This window comes from Sorghum bicolor, chromosome 3, assembly GCF_000003195.3.
Source record: "Sorghum bicolor cultivar BTx623 chromosome 3, Sorghum_bicolor_NCBIv3, whole genome shotgun sequence".
Taxonomy (NCBI): Eukaryota; Viridiplantae; Streptophyta; class Magnoliopsida; order Poales; family Poaceae; genus Sorghum; species Sorghum bicolor.
In genome coordinates, this window is record NC_012872.2 from 73,119,356 (window position 1) to 73,146,385 (window position 27,030).

Consider the following 27,030-nt stretch of genomic DNA (forward strand, 5'->3'; position numbering starts at 1 on the left):
AAAGAAGTGTGGCAATTTGTAGTTAATTATCAAACACACCCTTAAGGTCTTAATATTGATTATTACCCTCGTCTCTGTTGGGGTGCTGCTTCATTACACGCATAACCAAATTAATAAACATGCATGCATGCAGCACTTGCAACCTGCCAATTGCATTTGCATTGCAACCAAAATAAACCATGCCAGACGAGGATAGACGATAGGGGTATTTAATTTGTGTCGTTTTTCGTGGCTCAAACACCCGGCCCTAGTTGGAAGTAGGAAAAACTCATGAATAGATGCTAAATTGTAGGATAAATTTTGAAAATGTTGGAGTGAGTACAGTTAAACATAAACTCTACCTATCGAGCATGCATATAATTAAAAACAGTAACGTGTGTTAAATAACACAGCACAAATGTACAGTGCAAATACAGACCATAATTTGTGAGCATAAAGTCTGACACTGCTGGTGCGCAATTTAATGAGGTTCACGAGCAAGATTGATGGATCGAGCGCTAGCTAATAGCTAGTGCACCTCGTCATTATTAATAGGAACTAGTAGGCAGAAATGGTGGGTATAGCTAGCTTTCTGTATCGAAGTCATGCATATATACTCTGTAGATCAGAGGTGCATGTGTAATAATTAGTACACCACAGTGTTTGTAACTTTATACTACGTACCATACGGGCAGTCTAAGTCTAACCATACGTGTATCCTTCCATCAATGTTGACGTTTGGTACGTGCATGATATATATGCATGTATGACGGTGCCATCTGATCGATCACGCGTAGTTAATTAATACAACGAAAGAAAGAAAAAGAAATGTGATCACTATAGATGATGAAGAGCTTCGAACCGACAAATGAGGATGCAAATTTTCGCGGTTAGCACGCGCCATGTCCATGTCACGCAATCACTAGTTTTTTGCGATCTACGCGCGCGCGGGAAAAGTCAATAGTAGTATAATCGACGCACCTGTCAGTTACATTGAGCTTTTATAGGCATAATTAAGGCATGTAGATTTTCCGGATTTTATATATAAAGCAAATTAAATTAATTAAACCAGTTCATCATGCATGCATGCACGCAAGGACGACGATCATATATGTTGCATGTGCATGCATAGAGACGTACAGTATATAATAATATATGTGTGCACAGTTTATTTTCTGGCAGTAGTACGATACGTACTTTCAGTACGGTAAATGAATGATTTACTGAGGCGGTTCACTTGCCCGCTATGGTTAATGAAATAAAAAAAGAAAAGAAAAGGCCGCATAACCGGGCCTGGATCGAGCCTCGTTCTGGGATTCACCGGACCCACCGCTCTTGTGCCGGATCCGCCTCGCCGGAGCCGAGATCCATCTTCTCCCCATGGTTTCTTCCCGTCAGATCCATTCTCTCCTCTACAGGATCTGCAGGATCCACCCTCTCCCTCGCAGGATCCGCCGCCAGAGGGCATCTCCCCGCAGGATCTGCGAGGTGGTGGGAGAAGACAGAGAGGAGGGGGCACGGGTGCTGCTCGCCTGTGAGAGAGGGAGGGACGCTGCTTAGCCTCGGGCCACCGCGCATGTCGCGACGCTCGGCCCTGCGCGGTCGTGCCCAACCTCGCGGCGCCGCACGCGTAGCGCCACCTGGCCCCGTGTCTTCGCGTGGGGGAGATAGGGGTGCCGCCATGGTTGAGAGGGAGGGGATGGCGCTGAGGGAGAGAGGGTACGTGAGGGAGAGAGGAGCTGACTGGCGTCGAGGGTGCCTCCGGCTCCGGCTCCGCGTTCAGGTCGAGGCCGGCACGCGGCGACGGGGCAGCAGCGGCGGCGAGGACGGGCTCGTCGGGCCGCGGCACCTGCGCGGGGGTCTTGGGCGTCGGCGCAGGCACGGGAGGGGCTTGCGCTTGGCGGTGTCGGGGCGATGGGGCAGCAGCGGCGGCATGATGAGAAGAGTGCACGGGGAGGAGAAGCGACTTGGGAAACCCTAAGTGGCTGAGGAAGTGGCCAATATATATGTTGAGCAAAATATTGGGCCGAGAGGGGCAGTTGGACTCCGAGATAGGCCAATATTATCCGAGACGGGTCTTATAGTATGCCCGCCTCGGTTAATATATTAACCGAGGCGTTTGCATTAGAACAACCGCCTCGGTAAATCGCTATTAACCAAGACGTACGTTTTAAGCTACCCGCCTCGGTAAATCCATTTTACGAGGCGGTTGTCCATAACCGCCTCGGTCAATAAAAAACAACCGCCTCGATTAATCGGAGGCATTAACTAAGGCGGTTTAAAATTATGCCCGCCTCCGTGGGGTTTTGAAAAGGTTATGGTTAAGTTTTTTTAGTAGTGATATACATGTAATTATACATACATAATCAGCTGGACAGGGGTACGCGTGCGTATGTAGGCATGGGAGTCAAGTACTCGGTCAATAATGTGTAGTACTAGCTACGCGTACGCCGTGTATATATGTACATATGCATGCACGATATATGATATATATATATATATATATATATGCATTCGTAGTACGTGATTTGTTGGGTATACGTCTCATCACCATAAACACAGCGTGTCTACTGTCTAGGATTATATTGCAACAACTGCATGCGTACTCCATGGTCGATCAATTCGAGTAACAAGTCACCAATTAACCGTACGTACAGTCGTTACTGCATTTCGGTCCGGCCGGTTCGATCGTCACTGCAATTATGGGCGTTCTTTGGCGTGATTTTTCGTTTCTTTTAACCGCCACCGCAGAGAATGTGCATGGTTTCAGGTACGCACTATATTAATGTCACGTACGGCGAGCTCTGCGTAGGGGATTGGAGGAGTACTTTTTTAGTTCCTGATCTAGACGCAGCCATTGGAGAGAGTGTGTGTGTGTGTATATATATATATATATATATATATATATATATATATATATATATATATATATATATATATAGGAGTACATGCATGCGCACGCAGGAGATGAGGCGGGAGAGTAGCTTTTTATTTAACGGTTGTATATAAAGTTTGGTGGCATACACTGGCACATAAATAGGACGACATATAATGCATATATAGTGAAACGAATGGATCAATCTCGGTTGGTGGCTGCCGCCCAGCGCCTGATCTGATCGATCCATCGATCGATAATATGTCTCTTGGCCCTCACGTACGTATGCATGCATGCAGATGCATGTGCACTCGGTCGTACAATTTCAGGGGCAGACACGGCGAGGCTATACGGTACACAGTGCATGATTCATTGCCAGCTGTAGCGTGTATGTAGCGCAGCCTAGGATCGGAGCTCGGCGCGCCGTAGACGTGCAGTGGTGTCGTACCAATATATTCTCAGCCAAAAAGTCGGCGTCCAATATTAACCTTAGTGCTGCAGAAGTAAGAACCCTCTAGAGTCTGTCTATTAGAAAACCACAGATCGAGTGTCTTGTCCTCCACTCCACCAGATTTTTCCAGGGGACTGTTCTTCCTCCTCCAGCTGCCCGCCGCCGTTCTTGCTCGGCTTCGCCCTTGCTGCCGACCACCGTCCCCCACCATGGATACTAATGTTCAATTATTGAACGACTTGATTACATATTATATTGATATCTATCGTCACACGTATGCATGTATACGTACGCAGTGGAGGAGCCAGGGGTAGCAGGGGCCGTGGCCCCAAGCACAATATATAGATTTTGTTTAATACCTATATTTGAATATATATAGTAAAAATATCAATTTTCAAAATTTTACATTTTTTATTATAAATAGTGTAAAAATTAATTACAAATTATTAAATATAATTATATATTTTTATTACACTAAATAATACAATCGTATTTGTCTGGTCTTTTTAATTAAATTTGCTGATTCTACCACTGTACATACGTACACCCCTCTGGCCTCTCCCCACATCTCAAATAGAGACAACATGCATGTACAACAAGAAAGAACGACATATACTGAAAGCCTACCTTATTACTAGCTATATATATTCATCTTTCCAATTAACCTGTTCAAATGCATACATGCATGCATGTGCACGTACGTCGTCCGATCCAATCCATACAGTACGTGCGATGCACCGGCCGGTCATGTGTTTATTAAGCAACTAATACTAGTACCAGCTTAGGTCTGGGAGCCACCACTATAAATACCAGCTGCCCTCCCTCGTCGTCCTCAGACCAATGCAACCCAGCCATTTCCCTTCTTGCACTTGCACATAGCTACCTGCCAACAGCTAGCTAGCTCACAAGAGGGCGATCGAACCAGTAGCACAGTTTGTCAGCAAAGTACATACTTTTTGACGTCGACCAACCATGACTAACAAGCTCGCCACTTCCCTCCTCGCCGCCGCCGTCCTCCTGGCGCTCGCCGCCCCTGCGGTGCTCGCCGGCGACCCCGACATGCTCCAGGACATCTGCGTCGCCGACTACAAATCCCTCAAGGGCCGTAAGTGTCATCATCGGTCTAGCTCCACAACATGCACTAGCTAGCAACAATGTTATATATATATATATATATATATAACAAGTATATATGCGTGCCATGCAGCACTGCGGGTGAACGGGTTCCCGTGCAAGAGGCCGGAGAACGTGACGGCGAACGACTTCTTCTCGAACGCGCTGGCGACCCCGGGGAACACGGGCAACGCGTTGGGTTCCGCGGTGACGTCGGCGAACGTGGAGACGCTGCCGGGGCTCAACACGCTGGGCGTGTCGGTGTCGCGCATCGACTTCGCGGCGTGGGGCGTGAACCCGCCGCACGTCCACCCGCGCGCCACCGAGGTCATCTTCGTCCTCCAGGGCTCCCTCGACGTCGGCTTCGTCACCACCGCCAACCGCCTGTACGCCCGCACCGTCTGCGCCGGCGAGGTCTTCGTCTTCCCCAGGGGGCTCGTCCACTACCAGAAGAACAACGGCGGCAGCCCCGCCGCGGTGCTCTCCGCCTTCGACAGCCAGCTGCCCGGCACGCAGCCCGTCGCCGAGGCCCTCTTCGGAGCGGCGCCGCCCGTGCCCACCGACGTGCTCGCCAGGAGCTTCCAGATCGACGGAGGACTCGTCGAGGCCATCAAGTCCAAGTTCCCGCCCAAGTAATAAAGGCCTGCCATGTTCATGTTCATGTTCATGCAATGCAAGCGCCAGGTCGTCGATCGATCGATGGTATTATTAATAACGAAAGTATCACTTCGATTGTATTCTAGCCGTAAAGCAAGGTGTGATGGGTCATTTCGTTGGGTTCTCGTCTTTAGTTCTTGGTGAGGTCAAGGTCATGGCACCGACGGTTCGCAGTTGTTGCGCCTGAATTTCTGCATGAGCCATATTTGTACGTGTAAGGTGGTGTGTATCTTTCAATTAATGCAAATCCACAGAAATGAGTGTCATCGTTGTTGCTCTTGCAACGTATTATTCATCGGATAATAAAACCTTATATATGGTCCTTGTTGATGCTTTGATGGACAAGCTGCAGCCGTGCAATCGAACTCTGGTCGGGCAAGATCAATGAGCCACCATCAAGAACGTAGTCCACCCGGTAATTCCTGTTCGTCTTACTGTTCTTGAACAATCGCCTTCCGAGTTCAACTTCTCTGCATGTAGAGCCTCCATCACAAAAGCACACACTGAACAATGTTTCAACACTTTGCTGGCTCCCACACCGGACCCGACGAACACGCCCACGGTCACTACCACGCTCTGGAACGGTTGTCCACCTCCTCCTTTTGGATCGCTCCTACACCCTTCTCTTTGAGCGTTGTCCTCCACCTTGGACGACCAACCACACGCCGCCCGCCACGGCATCCTAGACATCCACCCAGTCCTCCTCCAAGGTCTCTTGTAAGTCCCCCACTTACATCTTCCCCGTTGTTGTACCGTTCAACCCTATCTCTCAAGATGAGCTAGCCCTTATCCTTAACTGCCAATGTCTAGGCATCCACCTGAGCTTCAAGGCCGCTGCGTCAACTGCTTCTTGTTCAACCACAAGGTCACCACTTTGCAATTTGCTGCTATGGTGCCTCAGGTGCCATGGCTTCCGCCACCTGGATCAGAATTGCAAGTACCCCCGCGATCTTTAGTTTTGCCGTGGTTCTACTTGTGGACAATTCCATTGCATGCTTATTAGGTGTATAGATAAGTGGAACTCTACAAACTCTGCTACAAGAAAAAAAAAGATGAAGGTGTGAGAGCACCTAAATAGCTACTCAAGAAACTCCAAGTTTTCTAGAGCTTCTCCACGGTGGAGTTTGTGGATCAGTCCCAAACAGACTATATGTCCTCACTCCTTAGCTCCACAAAAGCACAAGACCACACAACCACCTTTGCCTCTCTTATGGTGGATCTCGCCATCTCTTGAACCCACTTCTCTCTCCCATAGTAACCTTTGTTCTCTCACTCTGAGTACATGAACCGCAGACCACAGTCCAGGCGCATAACCTCAAGGAGATGGATTGCAACATGCAATGCGATTTGAGCATGCATGCGGCAGCCAGTGGGGAGTGCATGATGGACTAGAATATGAGTTCAACAGAGAAATGGAGGCACGCTGCACGCACGACTCAAAACTTGACTGTGGCCGCAACTTGCAGCAAGCAGCGGACAACTAGAAGCTCTAGTTTGGTTTTAGTAATTGTGTGTCAACCATGTGGACCGATGCTTTCATTGAGTATGATTGGCTAGTGTCCTCTTGATGGTGATGAACAAGGCATAGGAGGTGATATAGATGGAGATCATGATCACATAAGTGCAAAGGTTCATTAAATGGTGAGAAGATGGAGCAAAAGCGAGACACAAGGCAATGGTATATGATAGGACTTTGCTTTTGACAACCAAGGTGCAATAGGGTGCATGGTTGGATTTAGAATAGATGGCCATACTATAAAAAGGGAAAATCCTTAATGGTCATCTAGTGCCACTAAGTGTGAGGTTAATGTGCATATGCATAAGCGCTTAGTGAAATGATGAGGTGCATGAGAAAACCCTGAAAAATTCTTTGCGAAAAGCAAACTCATGTGCTAAAATTGTTTTGGCATATTTGGGAGGAGTTAGCACTTTGAAAGGGAAAGAATAAGGAAATTAGATGAGCTTTAGGTGTTGCAGAGAGGCCTAGGCTAGAATTTCTAGCTCACCTTGGCCAAATTGTCGGGCAAGGGTCCTCTGCTCAAATGATCGAGCAGCCCAATCAGGGTCCAAACTGGAATTTCAGTAGGATTGAAAGCGGCTATGCTGGTCCATTTGTCCGTTGAGCTAGGCCGACCCACCATCATCGTCTCCTTGCGGAAGCGCGGAGTGGGTATGCGGCTCTTTCGCACTTGGGCCCATAAGTCTGTCTCATCAGCGCACTTGGGTGCACGGCTGTAAGCGCATGGGGCCTATGGTCATGTGAGGGAGATGAACGCGTGCATGGGTTTGACTACGAGTTTGCACATGGGAGCATGTGTTTCTGCTGGTTCGGCGGTTGGCCACGTGAGGCTCACACTGGGTGGAGAAAACTAGCACGCTTGCGATGGTTGACCCGACGCGGGAGCACATGCATTTGTTTGCACGTGGGGCACGCACATCATTTCGGCATGTGGGGCTCGCCCCAAAGGGATAAGCTTGGTGCCGCTACCATTTGTTGTGGGTGAGGCTGGCCATTAGTTTTGCCATTTCTTGATCGTTTGGAGGGAGACGTTGGGCTAGGTCTGTTGAGCCTGAATATTGGCGAGTTTGCACTAAAAATTCTAGTCTACCTAGGCCAGGCCGCACGTGCCTGGGTGGGTAGTTCCCTATTTCCCTCCATCTCTCACTCTTCACCACCACTATTGTTGCTCAATTGAGATCCAATTTTTGAAGAACAAGCTCCCTCGCTTCCTCTCTCTCCAAGCTTTGTGCTAACCCTAAGTGAGAGATTGAGAGCACTATATAAGTGTTGAGCTTCAAGGGCATCTTCTCTCTTTCCTCTCCCTCTCTAAGCTAGCTTGGTGCTCATTTGTGAGAGGTTGGCGAAACCTTAATGCGTGCATGTGAGATCTGCATTTGGTGGCACTAGATAATCTTTTTGATTGTGGATTTCTTGTTATTCTCGGTGACTGCCGTCACCTACCGTTACTACTACTATATTAATAATTTATTAGTATTACTACTACTACTAGTCTGCTCTTGGTTTTAGAGCTTTGGGCCTGTATCTTTACCACTCCTCTCCTCCACCCTGTCTATTTTTTTTTTTTTTGTCATGCCACCGCCTGTGTGTGACTGGACCAATCCAAGTCGCCGCTGCACCCAATGACAGGGGCGCCACTCCACGTCACCGAGGTTCACGATACCCTGTGGCTGGGCGCCGCTTCCACCTGTGACGACTGCTTGTACTAGCTAGCTAGTGCGTCATGCAAACCGCGCATGGAGAGGCCGCGTAGTGCCGCTGCGCTGCCGCATGCATGTGCCTCCGTGGCCATGAGGCTACCCACCGTGACCAAGAGCCTAGCTATAGCAGGAGCTAGGCGTCGGCGACCAACTACTACTCTAGGTACTCCTACATACATGCGTCCGATCGATTAGCGTAAGATTAAGCTCCGACGAGACTGTACCACGTTATGGCCCCCTTAATTTCTCTTCGTATTGATTCTGGAGCAGGTATGACCAATGATGTTTTTTAAACATTGGTCGGGGAGGAATTGCATTGCTTTCTAGACGAAATGCAGCAATACTAGTTGTCTTGTTGCACTTGTTTTTCACTGTGCCTTGCTGGCTCTCACTGCTCTTCTGGAGATAATATCAGACCAGACGTCTCCTTCAGGCTTTTCAGTGACCAGGAGAAACTGGTGCCTGAGATAGTATCAGACGTTTCCTTGAGGCTTTTTCAACCAGGAGGAGAAACTTTTTCGTGGTTATATATATACCTTGGTCTTGGTTAGCCCAAAAGGAAACGAGTAGCTCTGCTCGCTAGTCCCTTTTTATTTCGTTCCTGCAGCCTGCTAGGCATAACCGAATTCAGATGTTGACAAATAAGATGTGTACGAAACCACAGGAGAATTTGTTTTGTATCATTACCGGTGCGAAAAGAGCAGAGCAGGGTCATAGAATTAACTTTTTCTCACGTTGCCGGCTAACTATCATGCATGGTACCAAGACATATATTGACATGCGCTAGGACGATAGACACAGAAGAAGGCCTGCAGCATGCATGGGCACAAGTTAAGGCAAAAAAAGTCGCTTACCAGCAAACGGGCTCCCAGAAGCACAGGTTAATTTCCTGCTCTTGGTGTGTCTTCCACACAGCTGAACCACCAACACTTGGCTGGTGCAGCTGAACCAAGTTTTGGTGCCACCAAAACTACTAGAAGCAACCGGCTGGTGCAGCTCCCTTCTCTCACACTAGCGTAGTAGGCACATACCACAGCACACCAGCAGGCAGCAAGATGGCTCATGCTCCGAGAGTGGCAGAAAATCGATCGAAATGGTGAAGCCGCACACACGCACCCGGCTGGCTGCAGACTGTCATCTCTCCCAAAATAGAAGAATCCTCAGCTTCTCGAAAAGTTAATTTTTTAAACTTTAATCAATTATATATAAAAATTATTAATATTTATAATATACAATTGTTATCATTAGATAGATCTTGAATATATGAAAATAAACTTATTTAAAGATATAAATATTGTACATATTTTCTATAAATTTAGTTAAAATTGAAAAAGTTTGACCTACATACATACACAACGACTTTTACCGTGGGATGAAGTGAATATGTAATTGTTTCACTTTATAAAACAAATCGATTTATACTAAAAATTACACAAAGTTGTAACTGAGTAGTAACTCATATTATAATCATGTCTTTTTTATCTGGTTGCAGTTGTATTTCTGAGACTATAGTAACTGTTTCTCTCTATAAAAAAAATCAATATATAACTACAAACTACACTAAGCTATAACTGAGTAGTAAGTCAGTAACTTATATTGTAACTGCGTCCTTTATTTGGTCGCAGTTGCGTTTCTGAGACAATGTAACTGATTTTCTCTAAAAAAAATCAATTTATAACTACAAACTACACTAAGTTATAACTGAGTAGTAAAGCGGGGATCTTCGTTCGCTTAGCGGAGTTCTTCGTTTCGTTAGTGGGTTTTTAGATTTTTAGAAGCGAAATTTGCTAAACTGTTGGAGATGATATCTTTTTTCTCCCCATATTATTTTAGGAGTCGACAAATAACAAGATTTGGAAAATGAATTTCGTCATACGGTTCGAGATGCTCTAATACACATCTTGTAATTCCTTAATTGGTTGCAATCTGGGGCAGATGCAGCCCTGCCCGGGGTGTGGCCCAAAAATACATTTAGCAGTTCTTATGTCTAGCCTAAGATAACAGATAAAAATATAGATTTAGCCCTACCTGATGTGTACTTAAAATACCTTACACTATTTTTAGCCCCATCCCCCTTTGAGGTGTTTCTGGATCTGTCACCGGTTGCAATTGCATTTAAAAACCTTTATTTTTTATTTTTAAAAAAGGTTGTCAAAATGTAGCCTTCATGGATGTCATTTTGTTCGGCACATTATTGCCAGAAATAAATAATAATCTTCAAATGGTTTGTCAATTATTAGACTTATAATTTAAGAGATGTCGCATTTTGAACGTTTGAGTCAAGGAAAGATTCAGTGCACATGTTCAAACAATAAGCGCAGGTTTATATTTGTTTTAATTTGGTAGAAAGGACGTGGAGGGGAAGCGTGGGGAGCTGTAATTAATTAATTTGTAACTCTGAAGTATACAATTATATTTGGTTTATTTAGTTTGGCAAGAAAGATGTGCGCGGCAGCGTGGGCTGTGAGTGGTGGGATCTAAATGATGCGATAATTCGAACTTTACGCGCGTACAGAATAGTCACTCCCTATATATATATCATCAACTTCATCCTTTTTAGTATAGTGGTGATTTGGGCTCGGAAGACATGCTATGGCAAGATTAATGATGTCAGGATTAATTCTTGCTAGCTTGAGTCCAACTTTCAAACGGAGGATGTGCTAGCTGTTAACATTGTTACACGCGTTTGAGAACAATGGCGCCTGCTCACAGTTTTGACGACTCCAAATTCTGAATGACGATGTGTATGCATGATGATGTGTATTTGATCAGGCACCAATCAGGACACCTCATTACTCTGGATTTGCAAATTGACACGGAAACACACCACCTTACAAGTCTCGATCACATGGGGAAGAAATTGAAACGCAACAACAGTGAACTGTCGGTGAAGCCATGCATGGCCATCACGACCTCACCAAGAACTAAAAAGAACCCAACGAATTAATTGACCCATCACACTTGCTTTTACAGCTAGAATACAAAATGATGACGACACTTGTTCAATTAAATCACACACTCGGTTGATCGATCGGCGTAAGTGTATAGTACGTATATAGTACGTACGTGCATGGTGCTTGCATTAATTCCATGCATGAGCTGATGAGGCGCATGAGACAGCAGCCCCTACTTGGAAGGAAACTTGGATTTGATGTCCTCCACGAGTCCTGCGTCGACCTGGAAACTCCTAGCGAGCACGTCGGTGGGCACCGGCGGCGAGGCGCCAAAGAGGGCCTCGGCGACGGACTGCGTGCCAGGCAGCTGGCTATCGAAGGCGGAGAGCACCGCGGCGGCGCCGCGGCCGTTGTTCCTCTGGTAGTGGACGAGCCCCCGGGGGAAGACGAAGACCTCGCCGGCGCTGACGGTGCGCGCGTACAGGCGGTTGCCGGTGGTGACGAAGCCGACGTCGAGGAATCCCTCGAGGACGAAGATGACCTCGGTGGCGCGCGGGTGGACGTGCGGGGGGTTCACGCCCCACGCCGCGAAGTCGATGCGCGACACCGACACGCCCAGCGTGTTCAGCCCCGGCAGCGTCTGCACGTTCGCCGACGTCACCGCGGAACCCAACGCGTTGCTCGTGTTGCCGGCGATCGCCACCGCGTTGGAGAAGAAGTCCTTCGCCGTCACGTTCTCCGGCCTCTTGCACGGGAATCCGTTCAGCCGCAGTGCTGGTAATGCATATATAGTTATTGTATATATATATAGTGTGGAGCTCACCGAAAAACAAAACAATGTTGCTATATATTGTGGTCTGTGCTCGATGACTTACGGCCCTTGAGGGATTTGTAGTCGGCGACGCAGATGTCCTGGAGCATGTCGGGGTCGCCGGCGAGCACTGCAGCAGGGGCGGCGAGCGCCAGGAGGACGGCGGCGGCGAGGAGGGAAGTAGCGAGCATGTTGGCCATGGTTGGTCCACGCTTCTTGTAAGCCAGCAGTTGGCACTTGGCACTGGCAGTGAGCTATATGTGCAAGTGCAAGCAGGGGAAATGGCTGGGTTGGTCTGAGGACGATGAGGGAGGACAGCTGGTATTTATAGCGGTGGCCGGTGGCTCCCAGACAGCTAGTTGGAGTATACTAGTACTAGTAGTTGCTTATCATAAAAAAACACCTGACAGGCCGGTCCATCGCACATACTGAATGGATTGGACGACGTACACATGCATGCAAGCATGTGGAAAGATGAATATAAAATATACTGGCTGGTTGTCCACCGATGAATATAATGGCCTCGTTTAGTTCGCAAAAATTTCCAAGATTTGCCGTCACATCAAATCTTTAGTTACATGCATAGAGCATTAAATAAAGATAAAAATAAAAACTAATTACACAGTTTACCTGAAATTTGTGAGATAAATCTTTTGAGCCTAGTTACTCTGTGACTGGACAATGTTTGTTAAATAAAAACAAAAGTGCTACGGTAACCCAAAAAACCAAAATTTTGCCAACTGCCAAAGTATACTGGCTCGTTGTCCACCGACTCGCTCTTCATGAGCGGGTGAAGCGAACACAGTATTTTTTTCATAAACACTAGGGCCTTGTTGAGTTCCGAAGAGATTTTGGATTTTGACACTGTAATATTTTTGTTTTTATTTGACAAATATTATTTAATTATAGACTAACTAGACTTAAAAGATTTATCTCGTAATTTACAGCAAACTGTGCAATTAGTTTTTATTTTCGTATATATCTAATGCTTTATGCACGTGCCCCAAGATTCGATGTGACGAAGAATCTTGAAAAGTTTTTGTTTTTGGGGTGAACTAAACAAGGCCTAGCTCTCATAATGTGGATTACATGATTTGTACTGAGATTCATAGAAGAAAAATAATAGAATATTATCTCTCTCATGTTGGGCACCAATTTCACTGTGAATCTTGTATTTCACATTGTGAAGGCATGTGTCCTTAGGGGCAAATTTTACTTTACCTGAGTGAAGCTCGCCGTAGCAGTCTGCAATAATGTATACGAAAGCTCCCAAAGTTGACAACTTGGCTAGGGGCGAAGGCCCTGACTGTGATAGTGATCTCGCAGGGGAGGTGGACATTGTCTTCTAGGGCGAGGCCACCTGCTCCTCTACCTGGCGCGCTAGCTCTCGCAGGTTCGTTGCCGCGACAAACATTGTTGTTCATCGGACATCAGGAGTGTGGGTCTCCGATGGCTCGATCACTCAAGAACACCCATTAGAGTAGCGAGTAGTCTTTTTATTCGAGAGCACCCAAATTGGGAGGTTACAATGAAGGAGAAAGAGAGTTTGACAAGTGATCGCTCGATGGCAGTGATGTCATTGCTTCCCCCAACGAGTAAGGGAAGCACTCCTCTCTTTTGCTGGTTTGCTGGGAGGGACATTATTGTTCCTCTTGGTTGCTCTGTTCTTGTCCAAGCTCGACCGCCCAACCTCCTAATGAATGAGGGAAGGGAGAAGATCCTCTCATCTATGGGAGTCGATCTTTCCCTTATATCTTGGGGAAGGTCAGGTACAAGGCGGTTTGTGGGCTATAGTCTATAGGTTTTGTGCACCGGAGTCCAGGAGGGTGCTGCTGCAGCACAGATGGACCTCAATATTGTCGTGGAGTCAATGGGAACTACTATAGGCGTCACCTAACATCGTTGTGGTCCTGGCACTTGACCACTAGGGGTTGTCTGCTGAAGAGAAGCCTCCATCGAGTGAGCCTTCTCGAGTGCGCAGACTATGGTGTAAAAAAATCATTACAAAAAAGGAGAAAAAGTCATAAAAAGGAACGAACTCTTAGAACAAGATCTCACACTCCTAAAAAGATCAAACAAGATCACTAGGCTCTATAAAATCCCATGCACTATTACATGGTAGTGGAGAAAAATACGAAGCTTCACGTGTCTATGATCTTAGGTGGGCAACGCTAGGCGACGACCGCCATCGTTGCTGCCTGCTGGCCGTGGGCTCGACACCTGGCACCGCTAGTCGCAAGGGTGTGGCCCATGTGAAGGCAAGAATAGGTGCCGCCGCTGTCACCGACGAGTGCATCGCAGGCTGGTACAGACGAAATAGATCTCGGCCACGTATGGGGTCAGTGGCGAAGCTTGAGAAAATTGAAAGGGGTGCACATGACTTGGATATATTTTTATTATTGAGGGTTATATGGTGAAAACTTAATGATTATGACTGATTTTTGAATTTTAGAGTGCATCTGCAGCCTGTAGATACACTGCAGCTTCGCCCCTGCATGGGGGTGGAGCATGGCGCTAGAGTGGAGGCGAGCAACGAGGAAGCAGAAGCGGGAAGTGGAGGCTGTGAGAGTAGAGGCCATGGGCCATGTAAAACGAGGGATGGGCCGATGGGGCAGCAAGGACGCCGCTGCCATGGATGGGGGCAAAGATGTAGCGCGTGGTGCGTGCGGTGTGGTGTGGGGCTGCGGGTGGCAGGTACGGCGCGTGAGTGGATAAAGGAAAAGAAAAAACAAAAAAAGAGGTATTATGGGTGTTTTACTATTTTATAAATTGAGATGTTTTACGGTGCTTGGGAGGAACTGGTGGTTCCTTCTATGAAAATATTTATCAGCCGTATGATTTAAAAGTAATTAATTAAATGTAATTACGGATAGTTTTGTCATTTTAGTGCAAGCATTACCTTTGATCTACATTCTTATCTTTTCCTTTTGCACGGAACGCATACATGCATCAGCCCCGGAGATGGTTCACCGGCTCGTCGCCGCCGCCACTAACCTTCTGCACGAGGCGCAATGGCGCAGGCCTGTCCAGGCTCACCGTCGCCTGCCTCCAGGGGCTCGTCGGCGCCCGCCTGCAAGAGCCTTCGGCTTGGCCGCTGCAAGGGATCAACGCCGCCCGCAGTCCGGCACCCGCCGGGCTCAAGGGCACTGAGCTTAGCAGGGGCTGCTTGGCAATGAGATTGCCATCCTCATCCAATGTAACCGTTTCAGATGAACCACATTCACAACGATAAGATTGATGACTTGGTGTTTGCTTTTGAATAACCAAAACTGATACTGGTTTAGACCTGTGGAAATTCTGAGGAATGTATTTATTAGATGCTCAACGTCAACTATCTATGTGTTTGTTCTTGGATTATTCATAACCAATCAACGATTAAAGCCTGAGATGGTAATTGGCAATACTGAATTTGTTTATTCAGACATTTCGCTTTAATACATTCAGTCCGTTGCTCATATTTACAGCACAGCCACATAGCCACGTTCATGGCAGCGCCGCCACCATAGCCAAGAGTCCACCCTGCGGCACCGAGTCGACGAACGGCGGGTACCACGGGGAACTGCTCCTCGAGCGTGAGCGTCGGGAAGGAAGCCTGTGCTGCGGTGGACGGAGTGTGTACGGAATGCAAATACCATTATACCCTTTAAGAAGAAAATAGAAATCAGTTCCGGGCCCACTAAACCTAAGTTCCGGTCCACGACTTAAGTTCCTCTTATTAAGTTCTTCTATATTTTTAACCATTAGATCTAATGGAATGAAAGGCTCTCATTATTTCCAAGCACCGTAAAATTTCTCTTATAAATTAGGTAAAGTGCGGAGGAGTTAGGTGGCCAATTACTAAAAAAAATAGGTGGCCAAGGTCAATTGAAATTACTTTGCACAGGTTGTAAAAAAACCGGATCCAAATGTGCGCGTCTAATATGATTTTTATTATTTTCTGTAAATCTATCTCCATAAATGTCAATAAAAAATAAGTATTCCTGGTATAACACATGAACATTTTATCTAGTTTAGCTAAAAATGATATAGAGCGGAGGAGTTCAAATGGACCTATAATAAAAGACTTAAGCGCTAGATAAGGCATATATTATAGAGAGCAGGGTGAGCAACTGAGCTAGGTGTTCCCGGGTAGTTTGGGTCATCGAGTACCCGATCAAAAAAACTGACCCGTTACGAAATGCTCCAGAAATCGGGTCTTTGCGAATATGAAACCCATGCATCTAGGAACCGATCGAGAACCGAAATCTTGGGCTGTTCTGTCATGTCTCGGTTTTTTTTTTCTCCACTCCTATTTTATGTCATGAGAACAAAAATATATGAAGTGAATGGGACTGCTCTACAAATTAGGGGCCGTTCGGTTAGCAAGAAACGAGACTCTGGAAAAAAAATCCAGCTGGAACAACAGGCTTAATTTATATAAGAAAAGTAAATCTGGAATGAATTCTGGTCTTGGAAGGAGCTAACCGAACGAGCCCTTAAATGGAACGGAAAGTTATTCAAAGTGAATGATTGAGCATAATTAAACGTCGATTTCATCCACCGGTACCATTTGTAGTATGCATGCATGTCATTTTCACGTTGCTTGAGTCACGCGAAAATCGATCTGCGGGACAGAAAGTAACTGCACGCGCGTGCAAAGCATTTCTATATACTAACGTGCAAGTTACTATTATAAAAAAACTTCGAGTGTTATTACAACCGTACCGGGGATTAATTTATAAGGCGGGGATCCATGCATATGCGCGTGTCAAAATTTGCATAAAAACAACGACCGGCCGGCCCGGGACGATCAAACACACTACACGTACGTACTATTTGCATTCTCAATTAATCGAAACTTGACGTGACAAGTAACGTCTTTTGCGGCCATATCTCTCGACTCTAACATGCATCACCTAGCGGCCAGCTGTGTACTATAGTACTGCACGTACATATATATATACGTACGTATGTGTACGTACCCGTCGTCGTTGTCGTCGTCGCGCGCACTCCATTCCATCAGTCACGTACGTAGTGTTCATTAAGCTGTAATCCAACAAGCTCTTCCCTGTTGCATACATAAATAGCAGCTCCCTACCCCTTCTTTTCCATCAAACCAAAAACCTAAAGTTTCCTAACGCCCTTAACAACCTACTCCGATATAATCCAGCTGCTACGACAGCTCACACTCACACTCACATTCACGCACTGTACACAGCTAACTGTGGCAGCTTCAGCTAACTAGAAACCGTCGTTACGAGAAACATGGCTCTGATGAAGAAGCTCAAACTCCCCGCCCTTCTCCTCGGCGCCTGCTTCGCCGTCGTCGGGCTCCTCGTGATCGCCGCACCTGTGCTCGCCGGCGACCCCGACATGCTCCAAGACATCTGCGTCGCCGACTACAAATCCCTCAAGGGCCGTAAGTGAAATGACCCCACATGCATATATCACTTCCCAATTCCCATATGCATATGCATTATTGCTTGCATTTTCGTTCATTCATCATCGATCTCTCGCTGTCTCGCATATATATATATATATATATATATATACATACAGCGCTGCGTGTGAACGGGTTCCCGTGCAAGCCGGAGGCGAACGTGACGGCGGACGACTTCTTCTTCGGCGGCCTAGCGGCGGCGGCGGACGTGTACACGGGCAACCCGACGGGGTCGGCGGTCACGTCGGCGGACGCGACGGCGGTCCCGGGGCTCAACACGCTGGGCGTGTCGATGGCGCGCACCGACTACGCGCCGTGGGGCGGCGTGTCCCCGCCGCACGCGCACCCGCGCGCCACGGAGATCCTCTTCGTCGCCGAGGGCACCCTGGAGGTGGGCTTCGTCACCGCGGCCGCCGCCGGCGGCCGGCTCTTCAGCCGCACCGTCAACAGGGGCGAGGTGTTCGTCTTCCCGCGCGGCCTCCTCCACTTCCAGCGCAGCGTCGGCGCCGCGCCCGCCGTCGCGATCTCCGCGTTCGACAGCCAGATGCCTGGCACGCAGGCGGCCGCCGCCGCGCTGTTTGGCGCCGCGCCGCCGGTGCCCACCGACGTGCTGGCGCGGGCGTTCCAGACCGACGCCGGAGTTGTGGACAGCATCAAGTCCAAGGTCTCCCCGCCCAAGTAGGGCACACGCACAGTGGCTAGTACATACGTACATGGCTCCAATTAATACTGATTGCAACGAGTGATGATGATTACATTGTTGCAAGGACATGTACGTGTGATTACAATTACATTACCCGACGCGCTAAATCTGATGACGCCTTGCTGCTTTCCCTTTATTTGGTGTATGGTGTGCTTGGACACAGCTTGTGGGTACTCCATAATATTATAATGTGTATGTAACTCCCTTCTATTTGTAAATCAAACGAAACCTTTGATTTGTCTTCAATTGGATGTGGGGTTGCAATTCACAACCTCAACTTGTATCCTATATTATATCATGTCTCGTCCAGCAAGCTTCCACTATGTAAAAGAAGCAAATAGTAGACATCCACTCCTGATGATGCGAAATTGAGCCACGTCTATAATATATGATCACAGATACGTGTAGCTAGCCAAAACATATCTCTCAAAGATAAGTTTTTGAAAGACATATATCATAGACGCGGGCTAAAAAACCAGGTCTATAGTATCAATTACCTACCCTTAGATGTGTACACCAAATCTATGCCGGCTTCGACTCCTTCTTTTTCTTGATGGCTTGGAACCTTTGGAAGGAGAGGAACGCTAGGACTTTTCAGAGGGTTCAGAGAACAGCGTCGAGGCTAGCCAACGATATCCAGCAGGAGCTGAACCTGTGGTGCTCAGCGGGGTACAGGGGCCTGTCCGCGCTGGCTGCTCGTTCCGCGTAGCTTGTTTCGGCCTGTTGCAGTTTCTGTTTCAATGTAGTTTCTTCTAGCTTCGAGGGGTGAGGAGAGTGGTCGCTTTGGGCTGGTAACCTGGGTTACCTAGTCCTCCTTTGTGTGTTCTAAAAACTCTTCCTGCTTAATGAAATACGCGCCAAGGCGTGCTCTAAAAAAAAAAACCAAATCTATGTCTCTGGCTCAACACCGTAATATTGATATAGAAAGAAGCTCTACTCAAATTATCCTCGCAGCTTATTTCAAGTGTGTGTTGAGCTTCTTCTAGATTAATATTACTACCTAGTTCTGCATGATTCTTATTAGTACGTGTGTCGTACCATATATGTTTTCCTGTCACTAATATATGGCGTCAAGAGCACGCTTAGCATTATTTGTTAGTGACAAGAATAATATATATGCCAGTGACTAGTGGGAGTATATGCAAATTGTTTATTACAGATCCTTGCATTTCTTATCTAATCAACTCATCCGTGATCAATGGTCAATCCGGTAATTTTCTCCTTGCTGATGACACCGTGTGAAATTTGAGACGTGCCAACTGCAGACGTCCGTGGAATGGAACTCATTCCGTACCCGTGTGCCGTAAACCGTCGTGCGCGGCCCACGTACTGCGAAAACGGCCCACAGTTAATGCCGGCCCAACAAAAAAAAGGGATTCGATTCGATCGAAGCCCATAGTTCCGATCCCCAGATGAGATCCGATCCGTTAACCGCGGACTCCAGCCGACCCCACACATCTCGCCCGGTAGTTACGCTTGACCCCGCCCCGCCCCGCCCGTACCCTTCCTCTTCCTCCTCGTCGTCGCCTCGCCTCCCCTCCTCTCCTCGTCGCAATCTCCGCTCCAGTCCCCACCGCCCGGAAGCGCAGCGCGCCACCGCATCCCAGCGGGCATCGAGGCCAGCACCCACTCCGCTCCATGGTGGCGCGCGATACCTAACCCTACCTTATTATCCCCACCTCACAATGACCGCGGCGGCGGAGCGCCGCAAGCTCAGCGGCTACCTACGCGCCGTGGTGTCCGTACCCGGCGTTGACGCCTCGGCGGCGTCTTCGATCCCGCCTCTGTCCCCGTGCACGCTCTCCGCGTGCGGGGCCGTGGCCCTAGCGCCGCTCCCCGACGACGTGGGGACCCAGCCGCGGTGGCCCAGGTGGCGCGCGCCCGGCGTCGTGCGCCTGCTCAGGACGCTCGTGGCGAACCGCTGCGTCGAGGTGGAGGGCACGCTGCTGCGGGTCGTGACCAGGAAGGCCGGGGAAGGGGACGGCGACGGCGCCGAGGTGGAGGCCAGGGCCGTCCTGCTCCTCGACGTCTACCTGCCCGTCGCTGCGTGGTCCGGGTGGCAGTTCCCGCGCTCGCGCTCCGCTGCCGCCGCCGTATTCAAACATGTCAGGTGCGTCTCTTCCGTCTGTGTCTATCTGTACTGGTGGAATTTTGATGACCCCATTGCGATTTTTCTGAGGTCGGGGCGGCATGTGCCCTGCATTGTGCACCCAAATTTTGGAGTTCTGACTGCGTAGGGGCTACTGATGTTTATATCATTTTTACGGGGCTTATCAAAGTTACAGGTCTCTTAAATGTTTGATTAAAAAAATCTGCAGTTTCTCTGAGAGTCGACATAGTTACTACTAGCCAAGCGCCCATGGTTGCAAAGGATTTCCTGATCTAGAGTTCCGGGCATATGGGTTTTCAAAACAACTAAGGCTTTGTTTGGATGTTGTCGGATTCACTTCAATCCATGTGTATTGGTGTGGGTTGAGGTGGAATTTAGCTCAAATTCCACTCCAATCCACCTCAACACATGTGGATTGATGTAAATACGACTACATCCAAACAAGGCCTAACAGTTAAAATCTGGAGAGCTAGTCCTAGGAAATCTGAATAAATAAAATTGCTGAGGGAATTTAATCTTTGCACCATCAAATGCTCACCTCTGAGGCTCTGAATATGAACAAACATGTTAAAAGCATGAGCTTGTACATGGGATGACAATTTAATACTACTAGTTAGTGGTGGACGTTCCTAGAATACAGGCAGTTTCCTCTTCCTCACTAGATGACGTGGTGATGATCCTGAATGTACCTGTCCTCAACGAAGTCACAGCAGGAGGGATGCAAGGGTTATGGGCTGGTGAGACTGGGGGGCGTTAGCAATTGAGATGAGGCATGGAAGGCATCAGGTCGGAATTGATTAGGCCAGCTAGTATGTAGGACTAATTGTTTATTGCATGTATAATCAGATGGAATATTCAGAGGGGAAAATCTTACAATCATAATGTATCTGTCCTTTCAACCGTTCTAAGCATTCCCGATATGCCTGAAACCTTGCAAAGGAAGGCTTTTGATATAATACCCTGTTTCAGGAACGATGCTGCTTGTGATGTTTTTCTTTTTACTATTTGGAGTTTGGACTGCTATGGTCACTTTCTGGTCTTTTCCAACAACAAGAACAACAAAGCCTTTGAGTCCTAAGCAAGTTGGGGTAGGCTAGAGCTGAAACCCAACATGAGCCATCATAGATCAGGAAAAGAAAACTGTTTCTGGGGCGTATGCCTGGGCAAAAAATTCTGGGACATTGGCCATGCTGCACGTGTACGTGGGGGTGACCTCTTATATGGTTATCCCGTATCAGACATGATCCAATACGGGTACTTTCTGGATATATATCCGCCTATTATTGCTCCCATCCCCCTCAGCTCTGGCGCCTGTGGCATCACAGCTTTCTTCACCGTTCAACTGTATAGCTTGATCTAGAAAGGGGCAGCGCCGGAACTCGATCCACATACAAGTAGACCTCTATATGGAAGAAGGGGGGGTGGCACCGGTGCCCTATTTGCTGCTTCATCTCAGTGGGGTTGGGAAGGAGCGGAGGAGGAGGCATCTAGTGAGGATGGTAGATTAGGGATCGGGGAGACAGGGGAGGGGTTGCTTTATGGGCTATTGAGTTGATTGGGCTCTACTGAGTTAGTGGGCTGGCTGCTAGTAGTATTATGGCCTATTAGTGCTCGTACTTTCCTCGTGTTCCCTATTGTGGATATAGTCTCTTTTTACATATGTTTGTGCCATACATTATTTATTTTCAAAAATATATTAAAAAATGTATCAGCATATTAGAGTTTTTTTTTCTGGAATGGTGTATCTGTATCTATCCAAGACCGATACACATCCGTGCCACTACCTCCATTCTCATATGCATGACGCTGGTTAGTTCGATTTCCAAATTTCAATAACCGGCGTCAAACCAAAAAAAAAGAGGGAGTACTTAGGATATTAGTAAAATTATTCCCAAGCATTTTAATTTTTTCCTGGTATTTCCTGCCCCCTGATTCTTGAGATCTTGTAAATGGCTATTAGTTGCTTCCTCCTGACTACGTGATGAGACCTTGTAAATTGTAATAGGCTTCACATATTGTGGTGTTTCCACTACCTGATTTGTTGATGCCAGTACCTCTAGATATGGCTATTTTTTTCATATGAAGTCCCAATTCAAATTTTCCATCCAGCCATGCATATTATGTGGATTTGAGCAAAACTGCAATTATAGAGTTTGCTAATTTTTTAATATTTCCAAAAATGTAGTTTCAGAGACCTAAGATATGTCAATACTGAGAGTTGGGCAATGCGACAACTATTCATTATGCCAGTAATATCTCCTGTGTTGTTGTCAACCTTCCTCCGAGTTTAACCCCCCTTTTTTGACTGGCAGTTGCAACTGGGATGCTAGGAAAGCTTTGCTTGATTTTGACTGGACTTCTCATGCCAATACACACTGTGATGACCGTTCCATTTGGAGCTGCACCGATTGTCACGTGCTTGGTTGCGAGGACCACAAGATAGCATCAATATCAAATAAAGAGAAGTCATTTGACCTGCATGAAATCTTCAAGATGCTCCCTGGTGTTAGGATGGAGAAGAACATGCAGGTAGCAAGAATAATACCAGATGCAGGAGCACTGGAACTGGGTATTTGGTCTGTCCCTGACGATGTATTGCATAAAGTACTAATTCTACTTAAACCCAGAGATTTGATAAGAGTGGCAGCAACTTGTCATCATCTTAGGACTCTTGCTGCCTCTGTTATGCCTTGCATGAAGCTTAAGCTCTTCCCCCATCAAGAGGCTGCTGTTGAATGGATGTTGAAGAGAGAACAGAACGTGCATGTCCTAGCACATCCTTTGTACAAGGATTTCTGCACTGAGGATGGTTTCCCATTCTACATAAATGTTATCTCTGCTGAAATATCTACCGGTGATGCTCCAACCATAAATGATTTCTGTGGAGGTATGTTTTGTGATGAACCTGGGTTAGGGAAGACAGTAACCACACTCTCTCTGATTCTAAAAACCCAAGGAACAATGGCGTATGCTCCACAAGGGGTCGATGTGAGTTGGTGCATGCATAAGCCAGATAAAAAATGTGGTTACTATGAATTAAGTGCCAGCTGCTCTTCTAATAGAAACAGCTCTTCGTCTGCGTCAAGAAAGCTTTTGGGGGAGGATGTGATAACAGATTATCAAAGTCCAGATGATTCTGTCTGCAGTACCAGATATTCAAGAAAGAGAGGTAGGTTACTGAGCCCTGATCCAACTAAGGTAATGTTGCATGCTGCGATTGAGAATTCCCCATCGTCATCACACAGCAAAGAGCATTCAATGCCAGCTACGCATATACTGAAGTTCACTAAAAACTCGAGACAAGTTAGGAAAAACCTCATGGATGCATACAGCGACGTTTCAGTTGGCAATAAAAGGAAGATTGGTATCAGCTCTGAGTTAAGTGAGACCTGGGTTCAGTGTGATGCTTGCAAAAAGTGGCGAAGGTTATCTGATGGAACAGTTCTTGATTCTACCACAGTGTGGTTTTGCACTATGAACACTGATCCTACACGACAGAAATGTACTGACCCGGAGGAATCCTGGGATTTTAAGAGAAAGATAACCTATTTGCCAGGATTTTACAAGAAAAATTCTTTGCCTGGAAATGAGGAAAACGTGACATTTTTCGCAAACATATTGAAAGATAATGTTACTATGATCAATTCAGAAACCAAGAAGGCTTTGTTATGGTTAGCAAAACTTTCTCCCACAAAACTTCTCGAGATGGAATTTGTTGGTTTGACTCGACCAGTTCTAGATACACGTGCAACTACTAGCAAGGGTGCTCGTCCATATTACAAGATATTCCAAGCATTTGGCCTTGTGAGAAAGATTGAGAAAGGTGTGACTCGCTGGTACTATCCCTCTATGCTTGATGATTTATCTTTTGATTCGACTGCACTTGGAGCTGCTCTTGAAAAACCTCTGGATTCAACTAGATTTTATTTATCTACAGCCACCTTGATAGTGGTACCTGCTAACTTAATTGATCACTGGACAACACAGATACAGCGTCATGTATCCTCGGATACCCTTAATGTTTTTGTGTGGGGAGACCACAAGAAGCCATCTTCTCACAACCTTGCTTGGGACTATGACATTGTCATAACCACATTCAGCAGACTAAGTGCAGAATGGGGTCCAAAGAAGAGAAGCCCACTAAAGCAGATCCATTGGTTCAGGGTAATACTGGATGAAGGGCACACACTAGGTTCCAGCCTTGCCCTGACAAACAAGTTACAGATGGCTGTCGCTTTGGTTGCATCAAATAGGTGGATATTAACTGGTACACCTACACCAAATACACCAACTAGTCAAGTTGCTCATCTTCACCCCATGCTTAAGTTTCTTCATGATGAAACTTATGGTGAGAACTACCAGTCATGGGACTCGGGGATCCATAGACCTTTTGAGGCGCAAATGGAAGAGGGACGTGCTCGTCTTGTGCAGCTGCTTCAGAGGACTATGATTAGTGCAAGAAAAGCAGACCTGAAAAATATTCCTCCTTGCATAAAGAAGATAACCTACCTAGACTTCAATGAGGGGCATGCAAAAAGTTACAATGAACTGGTTGTTACTATACGCCGAAATATTCTGATGGCTGATTGGAATGACCCTTCTCATGTAGAATCCCTTCTTAACCCCAAGCAGTGGAAATTCCGTGCTACTACTTTGAAGAATGTCCGTTTATCTTGCTGTGTTGCCGGGCATATCAGAGTAGCCGAGGCAGGTCAGGATATACAGGAAACAATGGATGAATTGGTGCAGCATGGCCTTGATCCTTCTTCAGACGAATATCAGTTTATAAGATATTCTCTTTTAAATGGTGCCAGTTGTTTCAGGTACAGGAGCTTCTGTAATAAGATCATATATGTATCAATCACAGTATTTCCCTTATTCAAGTATTCATATTGCTTTCAGGTGTAGAGTTTGGTGTCGCTTGCCTGTTATCACACCCTGTCGACATCTTTTGTGCCTTGACTGTGTAGCTCTTGATAGTGAAAAATGTACATTACCTGGTTGTGGTAATCATTATGAGATGCAGTCTCCTGAGACTCGTGCAAGGCCAGAAAATCCAAACCCAAAGTGGCCAGTGCCTAAGGATCTAATTGAGTTGCAGCCTTCATATAAGCAGGTCCGTGCTTGTGCTACACTGTCCATTTTTATCCACTGTGTGTGCTCTTGAAAATAAGTTTTCTGTAATTTTGTAATTGTTAGGATGATTGGGATCCCGATTGGCAATCAACATCTAGCAGCAAAGTTGCTTATCTGATTGAGAAGCTAAGAAGTCTGCGAGAAACTGGGAATAACATAACCGATAGTGTTGGTCATGCTAATACACTATCTTATCAACCACAGGCAGTGTTGGACAAAGTTATAATTTTTTCTCAGTTTCTAGAGCATATTCACGTGATTCAACAGCAGGTTAGTTTGAAATGCTTATACTGTTGGTTTTACTTAATAATTATGTGAAATTAGTTGACGATTGATCTCCTTTCTGTTCAGCTGACTATTGCTGGAATAATATATGCGGGAATGTATAGTCCGATGCCTCTAGCCAGTAAGGTATCTCAATTCCTGATCTCTACCACTCTAGTATCTCAACTGCCTCCGAGTTCCCACTACTCACTCCTTCACATGTTACTCCTTCCATTCCAAATTATAAGACGTTTTGGCTTTTCTATTCTAGATATGTAGTTTTTCTTATGCACTTAGATGTCTAAAAGCAATGTATCAAGAAAATCCAAAACGTCTTATAATTTGGCATGGAGGGAGTACAAAACTACCTTCCTAATTGGCAAAAATACAAGTAAACTCTCCTTGGCAAATATCTGAAACATATTTTAAGGACATATTTTAAGGTTTATCTCGATGTTGCTGCAACTCTTTGCAGAGAAGTGCACTAATGAAGTTTCAGGAGGACCCAACGTGTATGGCTTTAGTCATGGATGGAACTGCTGCACTGGGGCTTGATTTGAGTTTTGTGACTCATGTTTTTCTCATGGAACCAATATGGGATAGGAGGTAATATAACTAAAATGCAGCTGCATGAGTTCCACTATATTTACCAATCATTATGGTTCCATAGGGTTAAATAGATTCTTTTAGGACTATGTGAAGTGTGAATTTATTGGCCAATGATGCGCCCTTGTCTTTTTGTCATACTTCTGACAAGTATATTTGCTATCACTGTCATTATCATGTGTAACTGACGCTTGCACTTTCTTTGTTCTGGTCAGTATGGAGGAACAGGTTATTAGTCGGGCACATCGAATGGGGGCTACGCGTCCAATACATGTCGAAACTTTGGCTATGCGTGGTACCGTTGAAGAGCAAATGCTTAGGCTTCTGCAGGTTTGTGTGCATGACATGTTCATGACATTTTGATGCCAAATTATTGTCAAATTTTACATGTGGTTGAGTGTTTTTATTTGTCTGCAGGATTCTAGCGCCTGCAGAAAAATAGTGAATAAAGGAACAGGCAGCACTGACAATGAAGGAGGCCGGTCTCATCGGAGCCTCCATGATTTTGCTGAAAGCAGCTATCTGTTGCAACTCAGCTCTGTGTAGACAGGATCTAAAGCAGCAGCCCATTTTGGTTGTTGGTAGCACTAACTAAATTCTTGAATTTTTTGTGTTTCTTCTTTGATCATTCCCTTTGCAATAGTAATAAAAATTGCTTCTAAGTCAGTTCTTGATTCCAATCAAGTGTTGATGGGATTCTTTCGTGTAAATAACTCGAATTCCTTTTGTTAAACGACGTGTTTCCAAGCCTTGTTCCGAGCATTATCGATGAAATCTCTATCAGCTGCCTCAT

The 27,030-nt window shown here is 46.4% G+C and overlaps 4 protein-coding genes across 4 annotated transcripts; 3 read left to right on the forward strand and 1 right to left on the reverse strand.

The window, feature by feature from the left end:
* On the forward strand, window positions 4,140-5,405 carry LOC8077362 (germin-like protein 1-3). The gene is made up of 2 exons (XM_002456895.2): window positions 4,140-4,410; window positions 4,513-5,405. Exons 1-2 carry the CDS (start codon window positions 4,278-4,280, stop codon window positions 5,052-5,054), a joined length of 675 nt encoding a protein of 224 aa, XP_002456940.1. The 5' UTR covers window positions 4,140-4,277; the 3' UTR covers window positions 5,055-5,405.
* On the reverse strand, window positions 11,058-12,296 carry LOC8077363 (putative germin-like protein 3-2). Its single transcript, XM_002459063.2, has 2 exons — window positions 12,064-12,296; window positions 11,058-11,962 (listed from the first exon to the last, which is right to left on the reverse strand). The coding sequence occupies exons 1-2, from the start codon at window positions 12,197-12,199 to the stop codon at window positions 11,421-11,423; spliced, it is 678 nt and encodes a 225-aa protein (XP_002459108.1). The 5' UTR covers window positions 12,200-12,296; the 3' UTR covers window positions 11,058-11,420.
* LOC8062332 (germin-like protein 1-4) lies at window positions 17,107-18,409 on the forward strand. The gene is made up of 2 exons (XM_002456896.2): window positions 17,107-17,397; window positions 17,538-18,409. Exons 1-2 carry the CDS (start codon window positions 17,244-17,246, stop codon window positions 18,098-18,100), a joined length of 717 nt encoding a protein of 238 aa, XP_002456941.1. The 5' UTR covers window positions 17,107-17,243; the 3' UTR covers window positions 18,101-18,409.
* On the forward strand, window positions 19,608-27,011 carry LOC8077364 (F-box protein At3g54460). The gene is made up of 8 exons (XM_021457308.1): window positions 19,608-20,231; window positions 22,544-25,054; window positions 25,134-25,347; window positions 25,431-25,637; window positions 25,719-25,778; window positions 26,107-26,237; window positions 26,453-26,567; window positions 26,655-27,011. Exons 1-8 carry the CDS (start codon window positions 19,807-19,809, stop codon window positions 26,781-26,783), a joined length of 3,792 nt encoding a protein of 1,263 aa, XP_021312983.1. The 5' UTR covers window positions 19,608-19,806; the 3' UTR covers window positions 26,784-27,011.